This window comes from Myxine glutinosa, chromosome 14 (genome assembly GCF_964187855.1).
Source record: "Myxine glutinosa chromosome 14, kmMyxGlut1.1, whole genome shotgun sequence".
Classification (NCBI taxonomy): domain Eukaryota; kingdom Metazoa; phylum Chordata; class Myxini; order Myxiniformes; family Myxinidae; genus Myxine; species Myxine glutinosa.
The window spans coordinates 29,377,769-29,391,115 of record NC_136274.1 but is presented as its reverse complement, the minus strand read 5'-3'; the positions used below and the strand labels follow the sequence as shown (position 1 = coordinate 29,391,115).

Sequence of the window (13,347 nt, the reverse complement as noted above, 5' to 3'; positions counted from 1 at the left end):
GAAGCTCCACAAGACCAAACACCCCAGTATGCACAGCTGTACATCCTTGATACCAACGAAGCAATGCAGCAAAGGCTTAATGACCCAAGGAATCAAGTCCTTCGACCTGCCGTACTCCAGCTGTTGCAAAATGAGATTCTGGCTGTAAATCAATATGCACAGCAATATCAAAACATGGGTCAAATACTTCAGAGAGAAAGACAGAATGCTGCTGCCAACAATCAACCTGTTCAGCCAGTCAGGATGATCATTGCCAAGCGTCCTTTCCAGGATAGGCGCTACGATGATCCAACAACCGCAGAGATAGCAGCAGTATATGTTGGAGATGATGGCGCACCGCCTGATCCAGCTAACAGAGATCTGGAGATTTATCCAGCCGGTGACATTAATGCAAACAACACTGTCAAAATCAAGGCTACATCTCCAAATGCAGACCCAATGACCTATCCATTGTTGTTCTTCCATGGTGAATTTGGCTGGAGTGTTGATCTCCAGATCAATGTCCAACCACATCACAGACAACAACAAGGTGCAAGACGCAGAACACGCCTGACATTGAACGAATTCTATGCATTTAGAATGGCAGTTCGTGACAACTTCTCAACCATTCATCGTTCCCGTCTACTATTTCAGCAATACCTGGTAGATGCATTCACAAAAATAGAGGGAAATGAATTAAACTACATCAGAACACATCAGGCAGTGCTACGTGTCGAATCATACCCAGGCTTGATGGATCATGTGCACAGGCGTGCTGAAGCAGAGGGTGCAAATGTAGGCCGCATTGTCATACTACCATCAAGCTTCACAGGCAGTCAAAGAAATATGTACCAAAACTACCAAGATGCAATGACAATTGTAACAAAGTTTGGCAAGCCAGACATCTTCCTCACCATCACTGCCAACCCAAAGTGGCCTGAAATTCAAGAAAACCTCCTTCCCAACCAGTCTTCAAATCACAGGCCAGACATTGTCAGTCGCGTCTTTCAACTTAAACTCAAAGAGCTTCTTCATGATCTCCTTGAAAGACACGTGTTAGGACACATCACCGCATATGTCTACACCATCGAGTTTCAGAAGAGAGGCTTACCACATGCACACATGGTGTTATTTCTAGCAGATGCTGACAAACCACGTACACCAGCAGATGTCGATCGCTTGGTATCTGCAGAAATTCCAGATCCACATATGCAACCAGAATACCATGAAACAGTCAAGAAACACATGATTCATGGTCCATGTGGAGCACTCAACCCACAGTGTGTCTGCATGGAAAATGGGGTATGCAAAAAGAAGTTCCCCAAGCCCATACAACAAGGCACTGACTTTGCAGTAAATGGATATCCACTGTACAGAAGACGTGGCGAACACACAGCACAACTTCGCAACAACACTGTCAACGACTCATGGGTTGTGCCACACAATCCTTACCTACTCATGAAATTCAGTTGCCATATGAATGTGGAGGTATGCACTACAGTTCAAAGTGTCAAGTATATTTTCAAATACATTCACAAGGGAAATGATGCAGCCCATGTGGAAATCAGGCAGAACCATCTGAATCATGATGAAATACTGCAACATTTGAATGCCCGCTACGTCGGACCACACCAGGCAGTATTCAGACTTATGCAGTACAAAATGCATGGCAGAAGCCACACCATCATCAGACTTGCAGTTCACCTCCCACTGCAACAGAATGTTTATTATCATGAAGGTGGCGAACAAAGAGTGCTTCAAGTCAACCCAAACACAACACTCACAGCCTGGTTTATACTCAATCAAGAGGATGAAAATGCGCATGAATACTTCTATGCTGACATTCCTCAACATTATACTTTCGACCAAAGAAGAACCAAGAAATGGAAGCTAAGACAACGTTTCACTGCACCCATCATTGGTCGAATTTATCAAGTGCAACCCTCTGATCCACAAAGATTTGCTCTTCGATTGCTCCTGCTTCATCGAAAAGGAGCAACATCATTTGAGGATCTCAGAACAGTCGATGGTCAATTGCACAACACATTCAAAGATGCAGCAAGAGCAATGGGATTGCTTGAGGATGACGCTCAACACAGGCGCTGTTTGCAAGAAGCAGCGGTCATGAACATGCCCTCACAAATGCGTCAACTGTTTGCAACATTGATGGTCTTTCAAACTCCATCTGACATCAGAGGCCTCTTTGAAGAATTCAAGGAAGCCATGTGTGAAGATTACATCAGACACGATCAATTGCGAGACCCAGAGATCACTCTGCAAGACAGACACATTCACCTCTGTCTCTGGGACATTGACAACTGCCTCAGGGTTCATGGTAAGTCAATTTCTAATGAGCAATTTTCTGAACTTCCACAGCTTCCAGCTAATTTTATCCGTCCACAGAATCAACATGAAGACATTGACATTGTTCATGAAAGACAACAAGGTGAACAAATGTTACAACAACTCAATGATGACCAGAGGCACATTCATGACACCATCATGAATGCAATCATAACAAACTCTGATCAAAATTGTTATTTTGTGGATGGACCAGCAGGTACTAGTAAGACCTACCTTTACAATGCCTTAGTGCACAACCTTCAGGCTCTAGGAATCAAGGTGAAATGTATGGCATATTCTGGCATTGCCAGTACTTTGCTCATAAATGGAGCCACTGCACACTCCACATTTCAAATACCTCTTCCTTTACTGCCCGATTCTACGTGTAACGTAAAAAGGCAAAGTGCCAGAGCAGAAATTCTCAGGCAAACAACAATCTTCATTTGGGATGAAGCATCAATGATCCCATCAAATGCACTTAAAGCTATTGATGTGCTCCTCAGAGACATAACACAAGTTCCCCAACCATTTGGGGGTAAATTCATGTTTCTTGGGGGTGATTTTAGACAGGTTCTCCCAGTTCTTCCTCGAGAAGGTAGACAAGCAACTGTCCGACAATGCATCAGAAACTCACACCTGTGGCATCACTTCCAACAATTCCGAACGGTCATAAACATGAGAGCTGTTCGAGACGAAACATACAGACGGTTCTCTGAATGGCTCTTGAGAATTGGCACAGGAGATGAACCACATGATGACAACAATCAAGTAACCCTTCCACAGGAAATCATGTGTGAAACATTGCAAGACATGCTCAACTTTGTCTACCCACCAACACAACCTGGAGCTCCAAATCTCATGCAAGATCCCGTGTACATGTCAGAGCGTTGTTGCTTAACACCATTGAATGAAGATTCTCATCAAATTAATGATCTCATTCTACAACAACTGCCAACACCAGTGCACACATATCTCAGCATGGACAGTGTTCTCAGTGATGATCCAGAGGAAGTTGCAGCATATGCAATAGAATTTCTCAATGCACAAACTCCAAATGGACTACCAAAACACAAACTAGAACTAAAGGTACAAAGTTCAGTTATTTCACTTCATCATACATATTTCTCCTCAGAATTTGTTCCATTTCTTTTTTTACAAATGTGTTTTTCTATCCAATGCATCATTTTTCTTATATCCAAGAAGATATCTACTGCTTAAACCTTTTATATAATACCACATATTCTACTTTTTCTTTTATATTTTATTATGCTTTTTACAGCTTGGAGCAACAATCATTTTGATGAGAAACATCAATCCCCAAAAAGGACTGTGCAATGGCACCCGTCTCATTGTCAGAGACTTGCAACGTCATGTCATATGTGCAGCAATCCTATCAACTGAATACAGAGGCCAGTATGTCATGCTACCAAAGATTGCAATTTCATCACAAGATTCGCCTCTGCCAATCACCATTGTCAGGTGCCAATTTCCTGTCAGACTTGCATACTGCCTTACAATCAACAAAGCCCAAGGGCAGTCATTAAGGTATGTAGGAGTTTACCTTCCTAAACCTGTATTCAGTCATGGTCAATTGTATGTGGCAGTCTCCAGAGCAAAATCATTTGCTGGACTCAAAGTCTTCACATCAAATGGCAGACTAACAGAAAATGTTGTCTATCATGAAGTACTCACATGAACATTATTCAACATGAATGATGACAACAACACACATCAACATGACAAGACAACAAGACAACATGGATGCGTGCACCAAAAGTCCTGGCTTATGAACTCTAGAAGCATCAATGCGTCAATCATGAGTTCATCATCAACTGATCACTCGCTCTTCGCTGGTTCATGCATACAAATGCCTCCAATCAGCGTAACCATTCGCTGGTTCATGCATGCATAAGTATGCCCACACTCAGCGTGCTCATGAGCAAATGGATCCTTTTCAACAGGCACCATTGCTGCAAAACAGGCACCCATTGCCTGTTTTGTACTCACTCATTTCCATCTTCCTGTTTATGCCATTTCATACTTCATACATCGTATGTTTGGCCAGTGAGCGCATGGATCCATTACAAGTGATTCTGGTGCGCCCCTCAGTCCTACCCGGACAAACATTTGCATAGCACCAGTTTAAGCCAGGCAGATGAACTCACCCTTTCATATCTGGCCATTGCTTCTTAATGGCTGGCGACCATTGATGTGCTCATTAGAGTTCTCTTCGTCACTCAGCTCTTACATGCAAAAAAATGCAGCAATCGGTGCATCATGAATCGGTGCATCGGAGCAGATGATAGCAATCGGTGCATCCATTCATTCATCTCATCACAACAACGAGCCTCCTTCACAAGTAAGTCCATTAATATATCCATGTGTTACAAAGACAACCACTGACACAACCTTCACACAACTGTTTTTGTTTACTATCATTTGCACTGGACAACATATTTAACTTCACATATGTATAAGTCCATTAATATATCCATATGATACAAAGACAACCGATGACTCGACCTTCTCACAACTGTTTTTGTTTACTATCATTTGCATTGAACAACATATTCAAATTCACATCTATATGTATTAGTTGTTTTAGCACAGGTCTCTTATGCAGAATAAACTGTACAGCAACATAAAATCATGCCTGTTCACCCTGCTCAAAAACTAGGTGAGAAAACACATTTCTTAGCCAATCAGGTAAGACAAATATTCTGTTTACCTCACTTCGGTCATCAAATGATACAAAGAAATCAGGTAAGACAAATATTCTGTTTACCTCACTTCAGTCATCAAATGATACAAAGATTAATTTATATATTTTTTTTTCCAAGACTAATTTGCATCATGTTTTTTAAGCGGGTTTTTATTATAAAAAATAATATAAAAAAGACAGATTTATGCCCGCGTTTAGCGGGCTCTCATTCGGCTAGTATTATAATAAGATCTCTATCAAGTTTGAATTTGATCCCTATAGCCACTCAAGTTATAGACCTTTACAGACTTTGACCTTTGACCACTTGACCTCAAAATTTAATAAGTTAATCTGCACATCATTATAAATACCTGTACCAAGTTTGAATTAGATCACTTCAGCCGTTCTCAAGTTGTAGAGTATAGACCTATTAGGAGACTTTGACCACTTTTCTTCAAAATTCTAAAATCCTCAATTTTCATCCGATTGACTTGAAATTTTAATAGGGTTTTCATATCAGCTAACTGAATTCAACCATCAACTATTTTTGAGATCAACATAGGCCAAAAGGTCAGCATAGGCCAAAGGTCAACGACTTCTTTCAAATCTCTAAAAATAATGCTCAATTTTCATCCGATTCAATTAAAATTTGAAGATAATTTGCATATCTGGTCACTGACTTCAACCCCACCTATTTTTTGAGGTCAACATAGCCCAAAAGGTCAACATAGGCAAAAAGGTCAACAACCATTTCAAATTTCTAAAATCCTCAATTTTCATCCGATTGACTTGAAATCTGAACAGAATTTGCATGTCGGCTCACCGAAACAAACCACCCATTATTTTGAGGTCAACATAGGCCAAAATTCTAAAATTGTCAATTTTCATCCGATTAACTTAAACTTTGAAGACGATTTGCATATCAGGTCACTGAATTCAACCACTAATTATTTCTGGGGTCAAAAGGATGCCCTACTGAATGCCATTCTACTTTGTTCTGTTTTGCCAAGTGTCGCTCTATGAGGGATTTTTCATTTGTCCATCTGTCTGTTTGTTTGTCTGCACATAATAAATATAATTTTCTCTGCAACTGTTGGTTCGATTGACAGGAAATTTTCACCATAGGTGCACCTCCACCTGTAGAATTTTTGTTCATGATAATTATGACGTCATATGTCACGTGGTACGGGCGCCATCTTGGAAAAACCGAAAAACTGAAAAACTTTGCACCTCTATATCTCCGAAAGCACTGAATAGAAAAACTTGAGACATGGCTCATTGTAAATAACTCTCCATGTGGAATAACATATGTTAGTGATGATGTCATAGGTGCCTCCATTATGACGTAATAATTCAACCAGTACAAAACTTCATCGATCAAGATGAAATTTCTTGAGCATCATCTTGGGATAAATTGGTGGAGACAAAAAAAATGATGACGTCTTCGGTCCCGTGGTTCTGCCGCCATATTTGTTTTAACACAAAAGCCTTTTTTTTAAACCCCCACTGAAAACACGTCCTGGCGAGAGTCTACAATCTCATTGCTATTTTTGGTCAATTACATGCTATTGGAACGCACCTTTTAGAACTTTAGACCCTTCAATACCCTGTTGATCCCCGAGAGAGGCTCTTTAGATTCTTTTCTACCCTTTCGGCCTTACAACGTATCGATCTTCACACCTTTAAAAACCTTCATACCCCTTCGACCTTTAGTTTTAGACGTTTTTAAGACTCTCAAGACAATTCTGTTCCTTTAGAACCTAAATTACACCCTTTTTAGCATTTTATGGCCCTTTAGACGTTTCATATACAATCAAAGACCTTTAATTTAGTACATCCTTCCATTTATTTACCACACAATATACACCTCACAAAACAAGAACAAAGGCAAGGGTCTGCAATCTCTGATTTCTATTTTGTAGTTTTTTTTATAGACACCTCATTACAAAAGGCATGAGTAATAGGGTTCTCAGGATGCCAGAAACACATTTGCATGATGTGGTATCCTTTCAAGGATGTAAAAGTAGAAAGGAAAGATCTGGCAGTGTATTTCCTTGACGTTACAAATATTTATGGTGCCATTCCCCATGCATTATCTGATCAAATGGGTCAAAGCAATGTAAGTAACTGTGCCTCCCTTACTTTGACTCTCTCTGTCCTTAGTTTCTTCCGAACTCAACGTCAGGATATATCAGGTTTTGGGACACTCGCTCGTCCCGCATGATTGTCAAAGTCGCTGCATCTTCAGCAGACATCCGAGGAGACCTCAAAACCCTTGCCTTCGGGCTTTCCCATCGCGCCTTGCCCAGTGGACAGCCAGTTCATATCACAGTGGATGATGGAGTGGCTGAGTCAATAGGTGGACTCTCATGCAAGGGATACAACTTCACGGACCAACCTTTCACCATTCCACGAACACCGTACGGTATGTTCACCATTGCACAAACAACCACAAGGACCTTACTGGGGCAATGTTGCCAGAAAAAAAAAGGATTAAGATGGTCGATAAAGAAAAGATACAATGACGTATACCTCAAACTGATGGGGGTTTGAATCTCTTTATTATCATTTTCAGCCAATTACCATTTAAAACTCAGCCAATTTGAGAACATGGTGTTGTGCAGGACACATTACACAAACCTAACAAATTATTAATTGTCTAGCTTACCAGGACAAGACTTATGGTAATGACTGTAGTTATGTTGATGAAGTAACCAGACACTCAAAGCGCACTTTCACAGACAAGATTTGCTCTTTGCTGCAACCTTTGATGGGGTATATAGATTGCAGTAGATCTGAGAACTAGTTGCGGACTTACTCACTTACTCATTCATTGACCAACACACAGCACCATTACAATAACTTTAATACGTCACCCAATAAATTACCACGTGCGTATATGTCATGATAAATACATCGGTAATCAAGGGATGCGCAAAGCACCCCTCCTTTTATATGGAACGGTTTCTCTGTATGCAACTTTAACATGGGGACTGAAAATTAGTTTCTTGGCTTCCACTGGATGAAATTGGCTGCAAGTTTCCGAAGTAAATGCTTTGTATGTTGAGGTAATATGTTCTAAATTTCAGCAACATCTGTTTCCGCATTCTTGAGTTTTATTAAGAAAACCCTCAAATTCACATTGGTGTCTGTCCGTCCGTCCGTCCACCCAAAATGTGTTCGCGCTCATATCTCAAAGGCTATACATTGAAACTAGCTGAAACTTGGAATATGCATCGGCCAATACATCTAATTAATGTCTTTTGAAACAAATTCCACCTAAGTGCCATAGTTATTGCTTTAAAATTATATATATATATATATATTGCTCTAGAAAAGTTCATATAAAGGGGCACCCTACATATAAAGGTTAAAATACATTTATTTCTTCATGCAGCTGTATGAATCAAATTGGCACCCCTTTATATGAACTTTTCCAGAGCATTACTTGGTTCCTCCTAAGGACACAAGGGTAGGACAGTATGCAGATGAGATTTTTTTGAATGTCTCTTATTTTCTATCATCCGGCATTTTCCAGAGGCCATGGAATGTCCCTTATTTCCTATGATTTGGCATTTTCTACAAGCTATGAAATATGTCGCTTCTTTTCTTTCGTTTGTCACATGGCACATACCATATAAAGGGGCCTTTTCTATGCCTCTGGAATTTTTCCCAAGAATAGTTTGTGTGTCGTACAATTTTGTGCCGAAGATTGGGTGCACTAATCGAGCCCAGAGGCCTTTCTCCATAACTCAGGAACGTGACATAATCCATGTTCAAAGCACTAAATTAACATCTGGTTCATTTTGATGTGAAGTATTGTGGTTATGCATGAGACAACTTTCTCAAACTGCGATTAAGACCGCTTCAAGAGTAATATTAAAGTACCTCACCTTAGAGGACTGTATTAAATTTGGTCTGTGTGCGGAATCACCTCCTGACACGCACACATGCAGGTGAGGCTAAATATAGGTCTGGACTTTACACAGTGGTAAGTGTTTTAACCCAGTTTACCCCCAATCGATCTCTCCCTCAAACACCCCCAACCCCAACCCCTGCTCTTTCTTCATCCTTCACTTCACTGAATGATTTGTACTGGAACACATCTTAACCCCACATGAAGGGTTCAGTCAAACTCCATCACATAAACTTTTGTACATGTTGAGTTCTAGCTCCAAGCTTGACCCCTAGGTTCACCCCTCAACCCCAATCCTTTGCAGCTGAATGTCATGCCAGTGCTGATCCGCATTTCAAAAACTTTCAAAATTTCCATTTCTCATCCAATGTCACTGGAACGCTGCTTTTGGCCGCACACTGCCCGACCGGACAACCACGTACCTGGGAGGTGTTCATATACATGGAAACTGAACCCAATTCACCACCCGAGCTGACATCATGGTTTATGGCAAGATCGTCAGTTTCATCCATCATAAGGCCACTGAGGTACTCATGGGATTTTACCCTGGGTAGATACTAATTTACATTAACTACATAAATTATTACATTTATTTCCCCTCTATTTCCTCACCTCGAAGTATCCTCATCAATGTTGGAAATATTCATTTGATCTCTCCCTTCTCAGGTTGATGGAGTTCTTGTTCAGCTGCCATATTATGACCCAAGTGGGGACTTCCACATCTTGTATGAAAAGTTTCCTGTTTCTGTGCTGCACACCAAGAACTATTTCACTGTCAAATACAACGGTACCTGACACTCACAACTCAATATATGAAGACAGTAAACACTCCCATCACTTATAGTACTCTAACAGATTTGATATCCTTAAATGGTGACGTGACACAGCCAGATGTTAACTCCCAAGGTGCCAAGCAGAGGCTTTCTGCACAAGTGGTAACCCAATGGTGTGATGTGCTTATGATGAATTGATTTGGCCGTGCGGTGATTTCGGCGCACACTTTCGGTTTTACAGGGAAACTTGGTTACGCTGGAGGTCGATTCAGCAGTTCAAATGCACAGCGAAACTGCTAAAAAGTGCAACAGGTCAAATAAATAAGAACTGAGATCGGGATGCAAGAAGGAAACGACGAATAAGCTGACAAGATGGAGACCTGCTTAACTAGATAGAAATTGTCTCCACACCTAAACCTTAAACTAAACTGCTCACATGCACACCCGTTCAGTGATATAGAACATACAAAAAGGTGTGACAGGATGGATGAGGTAGAGGTTTTGGTGGTCCACTCAGGACCCTTTTCTCTCCTCTCTAAGGCAACTCTCAGCTCAACTACAGACTTGGCATTTAAGATGGAATATTTTATTTTCTTGACTTGGGTTTACTTTCTTAACTCATTATATCAATCTGGTGAGTTTCTTTTACACTTTGGTGATTTATTTGTTAAAAGAACCATGTCACAGATTGTCTGTCACAGCAAGAAGTCAACAACAGGATTATATCACAGGTGGCGTGGCAAAATGTACGGACAGGTGCATTTGATGATTGGCTTCACAGTCGGGTATACAAGGGTTGTTGCGTTCTGTATTAGTGGAAAACAACTGCTGCACGTCTCCAAAAGTTATTGCCGCTTCCTCTGGAGATGGTCCGTCAACTCGACAATGCTGTTTGTCATGGAGTGGTGGCTTTACGAAATTACGGCATGAAACAGCGTGCTATTGCTCGACAGTATGGCATCACTCAAGGTCAGGTGTCAAAGATCCTGAAACAAAATGCTCAGAGGGGTGTCCCTACTCCAATACCGAGGCCAGAACGTCCCCGCAGAACCACAAGGAGGGATGATCGCCAGCTGCACCGGTTAGACCGCAATGGCCGTACCAAGTCAGCTAATCGGCTTAGGGCTGAGTGGCAGCAACTGACAAATGTGCCTGTATCCAGAAGGCTAGTCAACCAACGACTGGTTCAAGCAGGTTATCGTGCCAGGCGTCCCCTGAGAAGCCACGCCTGACCAGACAACACCGCCAGCGCCGATTGCAATGGGCCAGAGAGCACCGTCAATGGCAGCCAGGACACTGGAATCACGTGATCTTCAGTGACGAGTCTAGATTTCTGGTCTATCGTCAAGATGGCCACGTCCGAGTGCGCAGACAAGTGCATGAAGCCTACAACAAAGATTGTATAGTGCCAAGAGTCCAAGCTGGAGGTGGTGGGGTGACCATTTGGGCTGCTTTTCATGCAGGGGGCAAAACTGACCTGGTTGTTCTGAATGGAAACCTGAACCAGTTCAAGTACAGGGCCATTCTGGAAGAAACATTGCTTCCATTTGCTCGTGCAGCCTTTCGAGGAAACTTTGTCTTCCAAGATGACAATGCACGGCCTCATCGTGCTCGCATGATCCAACACTTTCTTGCTGACCGTGGTGTAGAGCATATGGAGTGGCCTGCCATGTCCCCGGATATGAATCCGATAGAGAACTTGTGGGCAGAATTAACGCATCAAATCGACCACTTGGACCAGCAGCCGACCTCTGTGCGTGAATTGCAGCAGGCTATTGTCACTGCATGGCAAGCGATTCCTGTCCAAACCTTGGCAAATCTCGTGAACAGAATGCCTCAACATGTACGTGCTCTCCTGAATGCTCGTGGGGGTTACACGAAGTACTGAACTGTAATTTTACTGTCCATAATCCCAGTCGTAATTTAACTTTTGTTTTTGTTAAAAAAAATTGGGCTAATGTGCAAAATAAAGAGATACTTCTGGAATACGTACAGAAGTTTAACACAGTACTGTCCATGAATTGAGTTCGATATCAGTTTACATCACTTTCAAGGATCAATTTATTTGTTTCGAAATGTCAAATGTGGTTTTTGTTTCTTTTAAAGGTCACATTAACAAAATCTAGAATAATTTCAACATAATTCCAATGAACTTTTGGTTCTAAGACATCTTGAAAAGTAAGTTCACCCCCACAAAAAAAAATTGCATATTAAATGCCAAGTCTGTATATATCCACCGTCGTGCGCTTTCTGCCCTGAGGCTTTCATCCCCCTCTCACCTCTCCATCCCCACAATGTTCACGTATTTAACCCACACAGTGACGGAGTTTCTCACCTACATCATGCCGCTTTATCGTTTCACCCGTCATTTCAACAGAGCCGTGTGGGGCTCGCACTTGTACACACTCTAACACATTCAGTGGCTATTTCAATGCGGTTGAGTGGGGCTGATACGCACGGAACCACCAGGTTGATGCGGTCTTGTGTAACAGATGAGAAATGACAATGTAAATGATTGAGAATGCTCAGTGGAAAAGTAAAGAGTGGAAAAGAGACAGGAACATGGAGCTTCCTAAACACACAATCCTGATAACTGGAGTTACGAAACACTTACACCAACATTCATTAGGAGATAACTAATTAATAATTGACCTCATAATTAATAACCATAAATTAATAAGTATTTTCATTCTAAATCGAAGTGTGGGACAGGAATGGAATGAACCACCTTTAGAGGCCATTTTTCCCGCATAGCGGGGGTTCGCCTTTTTCGGGCACCATGGTCCCCTTTTTGAAGCAATGTTTTATGGCCGGATGCCCTTCCTGCCGCCAACCCTGTTGGTCACCTCTTGTGACACACGGAATTACCAGTGAACTGGTACTCAATTTGCCGACCTCAGAAGGATGACAGGCTGAGTCAACCCCCCTGGCATTCATTTGGCAAACGACCGGAATTCGAACCCAGAATCCTAGGATCCCAAGCAGGCACCCGAACCGCAAAGCCAACACCAGGCAACAGGAATGGAATGTTAAGAATTAATAAACATTTCTGATAAAACACTCGATTAAAGCACACTCACACCCCCACACCCCAACCTGACTCCACCCTGCAGCCTAATCCCGTGTAATGTCATTCTCCCCAGGCTGGCGACGCGTGCAGGTAGAGCTGGAGAGTGAGGAACTTTATTTTGGAGAGATGTGCGGACTATGTGGGAGTTATGATGGAACTGAAGGAGGAAACACTCGACTTCCAGATGGCTCTGTTGCTCCCGACCTAAATACCTTCTTCGAGGCCTGGGAAGAATAACCTCGAGTGACAAAATTAATCTTCTTCATTGTGTCTCTTCTCAAGGCATCTTCCCTCCCCTCACCTCTATCTCTCTCTCGTGCCCATCTCTCTCGACCTCTGAAGTGTGTTCAACATCTGCAATCTCTCCATTACTTAATTTTACCGAAAACGTCACTCCCCTTCTCCCCCCAAACTTGCTCACTTTTGTTTTTCGTAAATTGTGTAACCTTGTGAGTGATCGTGATTTTTCACAATACTTAATAATCATCCCTGAACATGTAATCAGATCAATCAATTCCACACCATGGATATAATGTTCAATCACATTGCATCATTCATGGGTTTC

General features: G+C 41.9%; 1 protein-coding gene across 1 annotated transcript in view; it reads left to right on the top strand.

The window, feature by feature from the left end:
• The window catches only part of LOC137439586 (uncharacterized), a 118,020-nt gene extending 104,986 nt beyond the window's left edge, over positions 1 to 13,034 (top strand). The window contains exons 11-12 of the mRNA XM_078768071.1: positions 9,606 to 9,726; positions 12,856 to 13,034. Of these exons, the coding sequence (XP_078624197.1) occupies positions 9,606 to 9,726; positions 12,856 to 13,019 (285 nt within the window). The 3' untranslated portion in view covers positions 13,020 to 13,034. The remainder of the gene's footprint in view (positions 1 to 9,605; positions 9,727 to 12,855) is intronic.
• The last annotated feature ends 313 nt before the right edge of the window (positions 13,035 to 13,347 follow it).